The 12,814-nt window shown below is 31.7% G+C and overlaps 2 protein-coding genes across 2 annotated transcripts in view; one reads left to right on the forward strand and one right to left on the reverse strand.

Annotated features, from left to right (window-relative positions):
• The window catches only part of LOC140057040 (uncharacterized), a 34,457-nt gene extending 32,096 nt beyond the window's left edge, over positions 1-2,361 (forward strand). Inside the window, exon 3 of the mRNA XM_072102581.1 lies at positions 241-2,361. Within this exon, the coding sequence (XP_071958682.1) occupies positions 241-261 (21 nt within the window). The 3' untranslated portion in view covers positions 262-2,361. The remainder of the gene's footprint in view (positions 1-240) is intronic.
• Positions 2,362-4,086: 1,725 nt separating this feature from the next.
• Positions 4,087-10,772, reverse strand: LOC140057066 (CBY1-interacting BAR domain-containing protein 1-like). The gene is made up of 8 exons (XM_072102610.1): positions 10,528-10,772; positions 9,966-10,046; positions 9,500-9,803; positions 8,811-8,912; positions 7,003-7,008; positions 6,173-6,277; positions 4,938-5,051; positions 4,087-4,605 (listed from the first exon to the last, which is right to left on the reverse strand). Exons 2-8 carry the CDS (start codon positions 9,995-9,997, stop codon positions 4,360-4,362), a joined length of 909 nt encoding a protein of 302 aa, XP_071958711.1. The 5' UTR covers positions 9,998-10,046; positions 10,528-10,772; the 3' UTR covers positions 4,087-4,359.
• Between the last annotated feature and the right edge of the window lie 2,042 nt (positions 10,773-12,814).

Below are 12,814 nucleotides of genomic sequence, written 5' to 3' on the forward strand. Positions count from 1 at the left end.
ATCCCATGCTACTCAAGTATAGTCCCACCTCATAATGTAGGTTATATTTGGATTGGATACTAGACTAAATCCATTAATAATGTAACCCAAGTGTCCACTGCAGTACAGAGCAGAAAAGGAATAGTATAACTAGTTATAAGTTCTTTTAAGCTAGCGCATGAAACATTTTTCCAATTTTGCATTATGGTTGTTATAAATTACTAAATGTAGTACTTAAATGCTAAATAATAAATCTTTCAGCCCCCACCTGGTGTGATGTAAGAAGGTGACTCATTATTCTACCAACAACACCTTCAAACTGATATGCAGCTGTTTTATCTGTTTAAACGGAACTTGCAAGACTTTTCACAAGATCAATCAATACAGTTATATAATTACATAAAATTTCTTTTTGAACAACCAAAAATAGTATAAGCGAACTTACAGTACGTTTCGAAACCTATCAGGTTTCATTCTCAACTGGCGTTTCATCGTCTAGCATTGTTAATCCCATGACGTCATGGGATTAACAATGCTAGACGATGAAACGCCAGTTGAGAATGAAACCTGATAGGTTTCGAAACGTACTGTAAGTTCGCTTATACTATTTTTGGAAGCTGAATGTGTAAGGATTTGTGTAGAAGTCTTCACTCTATTGTAGTCTTGATGCAGTAACAAAATTTACCTTACTTCATTACATTCATTTTAATAAAGCACCTGTTTAATGTAAGGTTTTTTATTAAACAAATGTTAAACGTCTGTTTTTAATTTCAAACCATGAATTCCAACATCGTACATTTTTAATTCTTCTTACATAAATACTGTAAATAAATGTCTTTCATCTTCTTCAAGGTATTTGGTGATGAAGGTTTGTACAAATATGATACAAAATACACACTATACTGCATACTGTACTATACATCTTTCAGCATACAAGTCTAGTGTCGTCAATAATAAAATATTTTACAAATCGTGATGCAAAACAGAAATATCTCCACAAATGTTCTCTCATCAAATCATAAAAGTAACGTTATTTTGTAAATTTCAACAAGTTCAAATTGATTGTCTTGAAATACATAGTTATTGAAATTTGTATTCAAGGATTCATAAACAAGATAAAAATAGTTACACGCAAGTAAATCCCAACAACAATACAATATTAAAATATGTAAAAACAGTAAAAGGTTAAAATAACAGGACTTGATCAAAATTAATTAAACAGTTCAGTTTATTTGTTCAAGTTTAATACATTCTGCTACTTTTTGTTACTTTTGCGTATTGGAAGAATATTTTTTTTAATGTACAAAATAATTTTTTTTATGTCATATTTGTTTGTATTATTTTACCTGATTACAAATGCCATTGTGCATTATCTTGTTTCTGATTATGCTATATAAGTGAATCAACCCCAATAATGCTGACACTATTATGTGTTCAGTATGATATTTGCCAAGCATTTATTTTTTACTCATTGCGAAAAGAAGTGAGAGTAAAATTACATTATATTGTAAAATACATTGAAAAGAGGAATTACATTATAAGATAAAAAGAATTACCAACTGATCTTACAATGGATACTGTACATAACTATATTAATAAGACGTCTGCTTGAAAAGAATAGAGCATAATGTTTGATGAGTGTCATCTGTGATTAATTGATCAATTATCAGTCATTGTGACTGTACTTTATTTTGGTGTGCTGCCTAAAAAATAATTAGGAAAAATAAAGTGTACAAAATGTTAATATTGCCGATATTTGTTAATGTATAGTTAATTTTATTTTGTCAATTTTAGTTTTTCCAATGTATGACCTATGACCTATATATGATGGAAGTGTACCTTCACCATCTGTATGCGTGTAAAAGATTACATTCAGTTAGTACGTGAATGACCGTAGTCACTATTATTTATTTTAATGTGCTACCTAAAAATAAAGTAAAATGTATATAATGTTAATATCTCGGATACATTGATTTTTATTGATTGTAGTTTTTCTTCCCATAATGTTGAATTTTAAGCACACATGCAACATAAAATGGATAAAGTGTATATTTAAAAATTCAAAAAAAGGAGTTTAGTTATTGGTTTAAAAAAAAGATCAGAAAGAAAATACATTATGTATTTGAAGAAATCTTTTATTTTAAGGACTGTAAAATAAGCAGCATAGCTTTTTAAACTTTATTCTAATATAATATTTGCATAGAACAGTACAATACACAAAGAAAATAAGCTAAAGAATGAAATTAGAAAAAGTTGTTTTTAAAATACTAAAGCATTATGAGTTTTCCTGCCAAATGCAGTATGTAGCCTACAAGAAAACGTTTACATTTTTTTTAAAGCAAAATGAGTGATTCTAAAAAGGTTTTTTGTGTTACGTTGTGTGGTCAATAAATGAACATTTACTAGTAGTATCTGCTTTGTATGTCTGTCCATCCTATAATAAGTATTGGCCATTCATGCATACTCCATTAGGCTGGGGGTGCGCACTAGGCCTGACATTTTAAAAGTACAAGTGCAATTTATGAAGACCTTCAGCTCTAATTTTCAAAATGTTCTTAGCTCAGCCCAAACCATAAAACTGGTCCAAGACACTTACGAATTTCGTTTCATATTCGTATAATAAATGCATTTTCCAGGGACCTAACAGCTCTATTTTTCAAATTTTCTTAGCTCTGTCCTGGAGACTTATAATATTGTTTCATATATCAATGTATAAGTGCAATTTCTGGGCATCTAGCACAAAGAAGGTAGTGTTAGTCCCGCGTTTACAATGTTTGCAGCACCCGCAGTGTTCATGTAACAAAACATATCTTGCTAAAATATTACTATGTTGTCAATTTATTTTAAAATGCCTTTGTCACATTTGAATTGGAGGATCAACATATTGCATTTTATAGGACACATGTAAGTAATACAGTATAATTATTAAACTGCAGTAAAGTTAAATACAGTACACAGAAGAAGAACTACAAAGACCCATGACTTAGGTAAGCATATTAACCCAACTACAACTCTACCTATAAATAGGTTTCCACCGCCCCAGCACAAAATTCCTACTCACCTGCTTATAGTAAGTACCTTCAAAACATGCCACTGTCAAATTAACAAAAACATTTACATATAATTTTGATTTAATACTGTACAGAAGATGAAAATAAAACTAGTATCTAAAAATAGTAACAACACTACAACAATTCTAGCATGCACACTTCACATTGTTAAACAAAGTAGGGCTGAAGCTAAAGCAAACTACTGTAGTCTCCAACCAAAATGAAAATACTGTATATACAAATTTATACTCTACATTTTATTCTATGTTCAAATGATTAAACTTTTTTCAATAAATAGTGTGAAAAATAATTGGAATACTATATTTTATGATTAAAAATGTTCTAAATACATTTTAAAAGGTTATTGGTCCAAGGTGATAAATTCAAAATGAATCCTGATTGATACAATTTAAAAGCATTTGTTTTACAACATATCAAGCAAACATTTACAGTGTACTGTACTGTAGGCAAGGTGAACTACTTTTCAATAAATACATTTCAACAAGGTGATAAGATCCCTGCATTTACATTACAAATTTCAATAAAAAACCATTTTACAGCGTTACAATTTCATGGATCATTTGAAAGGTTAATTAATAATTAATTAAATATCTTAATCCGTAAATAAAATGTTATGTAAAACAAATTTGAAATAAAATTAAATAAATTTTTTTACAATAAAATGTAAGGTTAGAGTTATTGGAATCCCTTTAATGTAATTCCTATAACAGTTGTTTATTATTATTATTAAACAAGACATGGAGACATTTTCATAAGCAATATCAAGGTTTCTTTTAAATCAAGGTATTTGTTATGAAGCAAATAATTAACATATTAGAATACTCCTAAATAATTGATCAGTTTTAATTTTTAATAATCTATCTTGATGTATTGTCCCCCTAAAAAATAATTATTAAACATTTTTCTGTTGAATATGCCATTTTAATGTCACATAATAGTAATCGACTTGGACCAAAAATTAGATTGAAAAAAAAATTTAATTTAAATTTATCTGAAAAAACTGTAATTTAAAGCAAAAAATAGTCAAATTGGCTGCCATATCCAATGGATTTTTGATTGAATTTAACCATTTATTTTGTCATTTTATAAAGAGAAAACATTATTTTTTTAGGGTGTTTTTTTCTATGGAAGTGATTAACTTTATTAAAACTACAAAATAACCTATTCAAAATCTGATTTAATTAATCTTCATTTTTCATGTTTTTGGGGGACAATACATCTTTAAATTAAAATAGTTATATCTGACTGATACTTAATTTGTCACTAAATATAATCATCCCTAAGATCATCATGTATTTTTGTCATTGCTCTAATACTCATCATCCTCATCATCGTAATCATCGTCTTCCTCATCTTCATCATCATCATCATCCTCCCAATTTTGTACGGTTGTCTTTTCCTGTTGACTTTTACTTGTTTTCTTCTTACCCATAGTAGAGGTCTTAGATTGGCCAGTGGAATTCAGAGATGCTTTTGAGCCAAGGTGAGAATTATTGAGACCATTGCGACTGCCACTCTCTGAACCTCCTAATGGTCGTAAACTGTTTCTGAATTCCTAAAATTAAAAAAATAATAATATATTAAATATACTCCCCATCATTACTCAACACAGAAAGGATGGCAAGCTGGTCTAAACGCCTTCAAACAGAATGTAATACTACGGCCACCAGTCAGTTTCCTGTGTGAAAGAGGTTTTAATAGACACAAGAGTTTTTTTTTAGTTTGGAAGTGTGAAGTGAAGGACTAGTACATCTGGTGAAACACTTCTTCTCTCGTAAGATGGCACGTAATTATAATCGTCCCAGCTATACAAGACAGACTGAAATTATTTTTATTTGTGTGATTATGATTTAGTAAATAAAGCTTCTAGCCATTGAGTTTGCTTACCTCTAGATCATCATCATCACTTATTGAGTTAATACTCTGCCAAGCATTGGTGTACACTTCAAGACATTTTGAATGGAATAACATCTCCACTGTTAAAAACTCATGTAAAATTGTCTAAAATATAAGACAAAAATGAATAAATAAATCATACACCTTCATAATAATGTAGAGCTAGTTAGCAGGTTTGAAAAATATTTTAAATGAACATGGATACATTATCTATCAACATGGTTTTCATTTTAGTTGGATTAATTTAAAAGACTCAATATTTTCAAAAAACACTCTTACATTCTAAAACAGCTTAAAAATGTGTCTAGACTTTAAAGGGGGTTAGGAATAATGAATACATTGTATATATTTAAAGACCCATTCCTTACAATTTTTTACCTTTTGTAAAAACAATGAATATATATTACTTTCAAAACATTAAACCAGGTCATTCCATTTTGCATGCCCATTTAGTTGGTAAACAGAAGAAATAAACTTTGTATAATAGCTACTTCAGTCATTTCACATTTATTCAATTAATGAAAACTTAAACAATGTAAACAATATAAACAAATAAAGATTTCATTAATTTGGATCAGACTTAGAGGGCAAGGCCTGTCTCAGAAAGACCCAACAAAACATAAAACAAAATAAAAATGTATACAAATTAGGTAAACTAAAAGTGGCATAATAATAATAATAATACATTTATGAATGATAATTTTCCAAATAATTAAACTTAATTTGATGTCTGAATATTTTTGCATTTTCACATTTTTTAGATTCTCTTTTAAGTTATTCCATAATTTAGGTCCATGAACTGTAATAAAAAATTGGCTTTTGCTAAGTCTTACAAAAGGAACATACATAGGCCTAGCCTCACATTTCTACTATATTGTTTGTCTTTATTACTATTTTTTTTCTTTTTTGGTTTTAACTATTCGTACTTTCTTTTTAAATACCTTATTCATTTGTTTTATTGTTATTGATTGAGTGATTTTAATTTATCCTGTTATCCTGTTTTAATATTATTTATACTTTAGTATTTTGGCTTATACATAGTACTGTGCTTTAGATTTTTACTATCTACCCAATAATTTGTTATTATTTTTTAACTGTATTCATATTTGTTTTGTTTACTACACTTAAACATTTTTTGAACATCTTTTTACAATAATTTCTGAACTGAAATTATTATTATAAAGTTTTGTTTTTTATTTGCATATCTTTCAAAAATCATTATATACCTTTATATCTTGCATCTTCTTCTTTTCAAATGAGTCCATCTGCTCCTCCAAGGCACGGTTTGACCTGGATGCATCAACAGTTGCTTTTTGCAGTTTGGATTCGGCCTAAATAATAGGTCATGGAGTTTAGTTTAAATTATCTCAGACCTCTAAATGCTGACAATTGCAGGAGTCATGCTCCTGTGAAAGCTCACCGATATTCAATGTATACATTTATCACTTAGACTCCACTATTAATATTGAATTTGTTAGGAAAAAATGTATTTCCCCAACCCAATTCCCCAATCCATTTCTTACAGATACCTAAGGTTGTTTTTAATAGCACTCCATCTAGTTTTTTAATTTTTTTAAATACTTTTAGCACCCCATGCTTTCACAATTTCTCCCGATATTCCACATTTTTGCAGGTTGTGACTTCTGTTATATACTCATTTAAAATACATTTTGTGCTAGTCCAAGAACATCCAGTTTTGGTATAGCTGAGTGTAATCTACTTTACATGAAAACAAATATCAGTAATAGTATTTGAAAAAAATGTTAATGTAAAAATGTCCCTTTTATTGATCTAAAAACCCCACCCAAAAAAATAGATAGTATGTAACCATTAATGAATGTCAATATTCTATTCATTTGCATACAGTGTAGTTCAGCGAAAGTTGCGTTAAAATTTAAAATGTACTTTGTTTTAATCTCGCCTCAAGAATTCCACATTATAGGAAACCATAAAAAGTTTAACTTACATCACAACTGTTCATTACTGTTTTTTACAGTACATACTTACAATACCTGTACTAGATATACTGTACTTGAGTTTTTAAAAATACATTTACCTGTGACTGAATAAGTGATGTTAAGGTCAACATGCAGAAAATGAGCAAGGCTGTACACATTACTATCTATTACTATCACTATCACCCAATATTCTACTACTAACCTGTAAATTTGTATATCTTTAAAATTTAATTTGTCTTGCACTAACACCTTCAGATGATGGAGGAAGATCTGGTTGCTTCCTCCACATTGAGAAAAAGATACACATTTGAATATGTTGGCCCTTACGATGCACTATTCACAAAGCCTGGGCCATATAAGGGAATAAGGTACGCATTGGAATGTGTAGGCCTTTACGATGCACTATTTACAAAGCCTGGGCCATATAAGAAGGGAATAAGGTACGCATTGGAATGTGTAGGCCTTTACGATGCACTATTCACAAAGCCTGGGCCATATAAGAAGGGAAGGTACGCATTGGAATGTGTAGGCCTTTACGATGCACTATTCACAAAGCCTGGGCAATATATGAAGGGAATAAGGTATGCATTGGAATGTGTAGGCCTTTACGATGCACTATTTACAAAGCCTGGGCCATATATGAAGGGATTGAGGTATGCATTGGAATGTGTTGGCCCTTACGATGCACTATTCACAAAGCCTGAGCCATATATGAAGGGATTAAGGTATGCATTGGGATGTGTTGGCCCTTACGATGCACTATTCACAAAGCGTGGGCCCTGTATGAAGGGATTAAGGTATGCATTGGAATGTGTTGGCCTTTACGATGCACTATTCACAAAGCGTGGGGCCATATAAGAAGGGAATAAGGTACGCATTGGAATGTGTAGGCCTTTACGATGCACTATTCACAAAGCGTGGGGCCATATAAGAAGGGAATAAGGTACGCATTGGAATGTGTTGGCCCTTACGATGCACTATTTACAAAGCCTGGGGCCATATAAGAAGGGAATAAGGTACGCATTGGAATGTGTTGGCCCTTATGATGCACTATTCACAAAGCCTGGGGCCATATAAGAAGGGATTAAGGTATGCATTGGGATGTGTTGGCCCTTACGATGCACTATTCACAAAGCGTGGGCCATATATGAAGGGAATAAGGTATGCATTGGGATGTGTTGGCCCTTATGAAGCACTATTCACAAAGCGTGGGCCATATATGAAGGGAATAAGGTATGCATTGGGATGTGTTGGCCCTTACGATGCACTATTGACAAAGCGTGGGCCCTGTATGAAGGGAATAAGGTATGCATTGGAATGTGTTGGCCTTTACGATGCACTATTCACAAAGCGTGGGGCCATATAATAAGGGAATAAGGTACGCATTGGAATGTGTTGGCCCTTAAGCCATCCTGCAGCCTTTAAAAAATGTTTTTTAAAAAATTGGGTAAAGTAAAAATGATCAAAATATTAGAAAAAAATTGTATAAATAATGGTTATATGGAGCATGGCATTAAAACGGATCCAGTTTTAAAAAAACACTTAAAGATGTATTGTCCCCCTGAAAAATAATTTTGTTTGTTGAATATGCCATTTTGTTGTCACATAATAGTTATTGACATCTACCAAAAATTGGATCAAAAAAAAATTTATTTACCTGAAAAAAATGGAATTTAAACCAAAAAGTTGTCAAATTGGCTCTACCAGCCAATGGATTTTTGGTTGAATTTAACCATTTATTTTGTCATTTTACAAGTAAAAACATTATTTTTTTCAGTTTTTTTTTTTCCTACGGAAGTGATTCACTTTATTAAAACTACAAAATAACCTCATTTAATTAATCTTCATTTTTCATGTTTTTGGGGGACAATACATCTTTAAAAATGGTGCATGATTATAAGGATACAATTTGTTGCCTGTCACCTGGTTTCTTCTGTCGCACTTTCTCTAGTTTCTTCTGTTCATTCAGTTCTTTATCCCGTGCAGAAAAGGATGTTTTAAGATCATCCTATCAAAATAAATATTATATTAATAAATATTATACAGTCAATATTTAATTTTATTTATTTAATATTATCTACTCAAACTAGTACCTGTCATAAAACTAAAATAAAGAGAATATTTTATCTAGTTAACATAGTGGGCACCGCATATGGAGTACAAGCTACATTGTGTTCATAATATGCACAGTGAGCTGTAGACTGTATACAGTTGTTCTCTTTACTCATGAATCTAATTTGCCATATAGTAAGTTAATATGTATATTTTGCAATATTCAACAGTTTTTAAAAATTTAACTCGCGTTTAAAATTATAAATATGCCAGGAGTTATTAGATTGGCAGCATAAACATTCAATTTAATTTAAAAGACATGTATTTTCCTCCATAGCAATACAATACAAAATACAGAAATGATAAGGAACCAAGGTGAAAATAGAGCAGTCAATTTTAACATTAATTTGTTTTATAACACACCTACTTTTATTCAATTTACAAGGCCGGGAAGCTAGGCCATTAAAAAGGCAGTGATCCTACTTGGAAAGGTAAAGTTGTAGAAAAGTTTGGTTCATGAGGGAAAATCAGAAATGTTACTACCTTTGCATGTTTGCAGGCAGTTCCATAAAGGCTTAATGGTTGAACCACTTTGTATTCAAGTCGTTCAACCATAGCATGCCTGTAATCTTGGACAGCAGACAATTGTTCAGCGAAGCCTGTCATACCAGCTTTTGTCGTCTGCATTTCGTTTTCTGCATACTGCAAAATTGTTTTGGATATGTCGTCACCAGCATCACGTAGCTTAGCAACCTTCCGTGAATATGTTGACATGTTTTGACAGAGAGTTGAGAAGTTTTTTTCTACATTGATGATGCGTTGCTGTGCAAATTTTGACTGATTCTCTCTGCAATTGGAGTTCAGTTTTATTTAGAATCATCAAAAATATATAAATAAAAACAATTACTTTACTTGTGTCTTAGACAATCATGGAGGAAATATATATTTCCTTCATGTGAGACAATCAACAACAGAATAACAATTTCAAATACAAAATACTTATTTTTACCTTGCTCTGAGATCTGATCCTCTTTGTGTCATCTTGAGTAAATAGGCTATAGGTCTAGGCCTATGTATTTTTGATTGTTTTCTAAATTTAAAAAAGGTAACCAAATCTTTTAATTTATATTTGAAATACTGCAGTCGACGGTGGCGACCTATAGGGCTAGGCCTACTACTACTAGCCCTAGGCTACTACTCTATCTACACAGTATAGGCCTAGGCCTACGTCGTTTGTCAGAAATTATATTTTTACTAATGTGTTGATTCATTTTTTGAATTGCAAGATAAAACTAATCAATGGCTAGGCCTAGGCCACACGAATCTGGCATCTTTTACCATGATTGTTACGCGCAGCTCAGGTCGTATTTACAGAAGATGCTAACTACTAGGCTAGGCCTAACTAAAAGCCTACGACTATTTACTACTATTTTAGGCCTAATAAGGCGAGCTATAGTTAGAGGATAGATGATAGATAGGCCTAGTGCCTAAACTAATAGGCATACAATAGTATACTGTATCAACCCGTTATAACTTTACTTTAATAGACATCTTTATACACGAAAACTTACCAAATTACGGTAAAGAATGTTACCGAAACTGTTGCTTTTTGTATTTGTTTGGGGTTTTTTTTCGTCTTTGCGCCCTCTACAGATTTAGAAAAGTTGGATTGGTACGGTACGTTCGATCCCCTAGCTCCATCCATGTTATTGGGGTTTGGTTAAAGATAATTTCTTGTCGTATTCGATTGGGACTTTTACCCTTCAGTATAGTTTTTCCGTTAATTACTCATTTAACGGATCGGAGTATTTTGAGCGTTGAGATTTTTCTTAACGAAAAAACCTGCGTTGTTAACGTTTTCTATTCGAATGATTATTTATTGAGTAACTTCCATCTGGAATCAGTAGACATGTTTAAATGTGTACTATCCCCCAAATAAAACCTTGAAGGTCATTTCTAAATACTTAATGAAGAATGACTCTTAGCTATAATAAGCTTTTGTAAATAAATAATGATTTCGCTTATAGAAGGAAACAAATAAACCGTTTTTGTTGTTGGTAAATATAGATTTTTTTTTTTGAAAATTGTTATTGAAATTATAACCTAATAATTTTTTTTTCAGGGGGACAACATATTTTATAAGTGGATAAAAATATTGTCTGACAAATATAAATCCTCTAAATGTGGCGTTAGTTGTGTGATTAATTAATAGTATGAATAATCGGCGGTATAAATACGGAGAAAGATTGATTTTCGGCGTACATTAGCGTGTAGGGAGACCAGCTTTGGAACAATTCAGGTATGAGTTATAAATAAAGTACAAACGAATTTAGCTGATCGATACTGTCATTATTTTGTACTTGTCGCGTCGGAAGCTAGACCGACATTATACCATATATGGCATTTAGTTACCCGTTTTTCTCTAAAGCTGGTCGCAACGCAAACATAGGCGTAACGCGTAATAACGAGTTAGTTTACCAATACAAACAACAGTTCGGATGATCCATCGCGTTGTGATTGGTTAAATTACCTGCGATGCACTTACGTCCCCATGTGAGAAACTCTCATGCGCAATACCGTAGGCCTACTGTTTATTAAGAAAGCTGTTTGTTTTGCCCGGCGTGTATTCCGTGAGATAATCGGGAGAGGCTATTCAATGATCAACAGACAAATGGGATTTTGAAAAATGTACCGTTACGTTAAATCAATTGTTTAGGGTACTGTGATTACATATAGGATTTTGCATCACTAATAATCCATGATTATAACTTCAGAATAGCACTGAGGTTAACCTATTACCGTACTGATATCTTTTTGAAAGAGGACCGATTTATTAGTCAACTCAAGGTAATCCTAACGGGTTCTGATTAAAAACCACGTCCTTTCAATATGTATGCATTTTTGTATTCATGGGATGGTTTAGGCTTAGCTTCGTTTTCTTTTCATCAGATAACTTAATGACATAGGGTAGGTGAACTAAAAATAATCGAATTGGAACGGCCTCCTACGCAAGTTTTTAAGACCGGTGGATAGAACTTATTTTGTGAATTTGGTCTAGTTTTGTAGGTGGATTAGGGACAAGTCAAGGTCAGGGAGTGGAGTTAAAAATCTTACTTTTGTATAATTTGCCTTTAATTGTTCAAAGAGAAGTTCAAAAAGCCATGGAAAACATGTTTATTCCAATAAACCAATAAACACGCGATCAATTTGAGGATAATCTTTTTATTTTATATAAGTGTAATTCAATATCAAATATTGTGATATATTAAAAACTTTTTACTGTTAACATATTTTTTCAAGATTAGTATACATGTGCGAGTCGATTATACACAAAATGATGTTTATGCACAATAAAAGAACATGTCTACCAAATTAATCATAATTGTTTCTTTTTAATTCTAAAATAGTAGCTTTTATTGGGAATGTTTGAAATGAACTTAAATGAATCGGTTTATTTATAATTAGCTTTTCTTTTTAAATGATCTGACATAACAAAATTCTATGATATAGGGCCTAAGGTCGGGGGAAACTTTCTTGCGCTGGAAAAAAAACATCTTGTTTCGAATAAGTCGATCTTATTTTTAAACTTAATTTAAGCGGCAACCGTTAGGCATACGTCAGTTTGTTTTCATTTAGGCCTATCATAGGTTTTATCCATTCACAAAGGGTAAAGATACCAAATAGAACAGTTTTGTAACTGTACAAGATGTGCCGCCTGATTTAACCTCTTGTTCTATAAGATAGGAGGGCCTGAGTTCCCAAAAGGTCGAAAACATTCAAACGAAGATTTGTTTTCTCTAATTGTTGATGCGTAACGAAAGGTATGGGAAGTTCTATGTTCCTTTACGCTTTAACTAA

This window comes from Antedon mediterranea, chromosome 8 (assembly GCF_964355755.1).
Source record: "Antedon mediterranea chromosome 8, ecAntMedi1.1, whole genome shotgun sequence".
In the NCBI taxonomy this organism is placed as follows: domain Eukaryota; kingdom Metazoa; phylum Echinodermata; class Crinoidea; order Comatulida; family Antedonidae; genus Antedon; species Antedon mediterranea.

Bases quoted from the DNA above. Each gene is read 5' to 3' on its own strand.
- LOC140057066 (XM_072102610.1), bottom strand. From the start codon at position 9,997: ATGACACAAAGAGGATCAGATCTCAGAGCAAG. The intron at 8,913-9,499 runs GTAGTAACATTT...TTATTTTGATAG, and splicing joins CTGCCTGCAAACATGCAAAG to GATGATCTTAAAACATCCTT. The intron at 4,606-4,937 runs GTAAGCAAACTC...TTTTAATTTTAG, and splicing joins GTGATGATGATGATCTAGAG to GAATTCAGAAACAGTTTACG.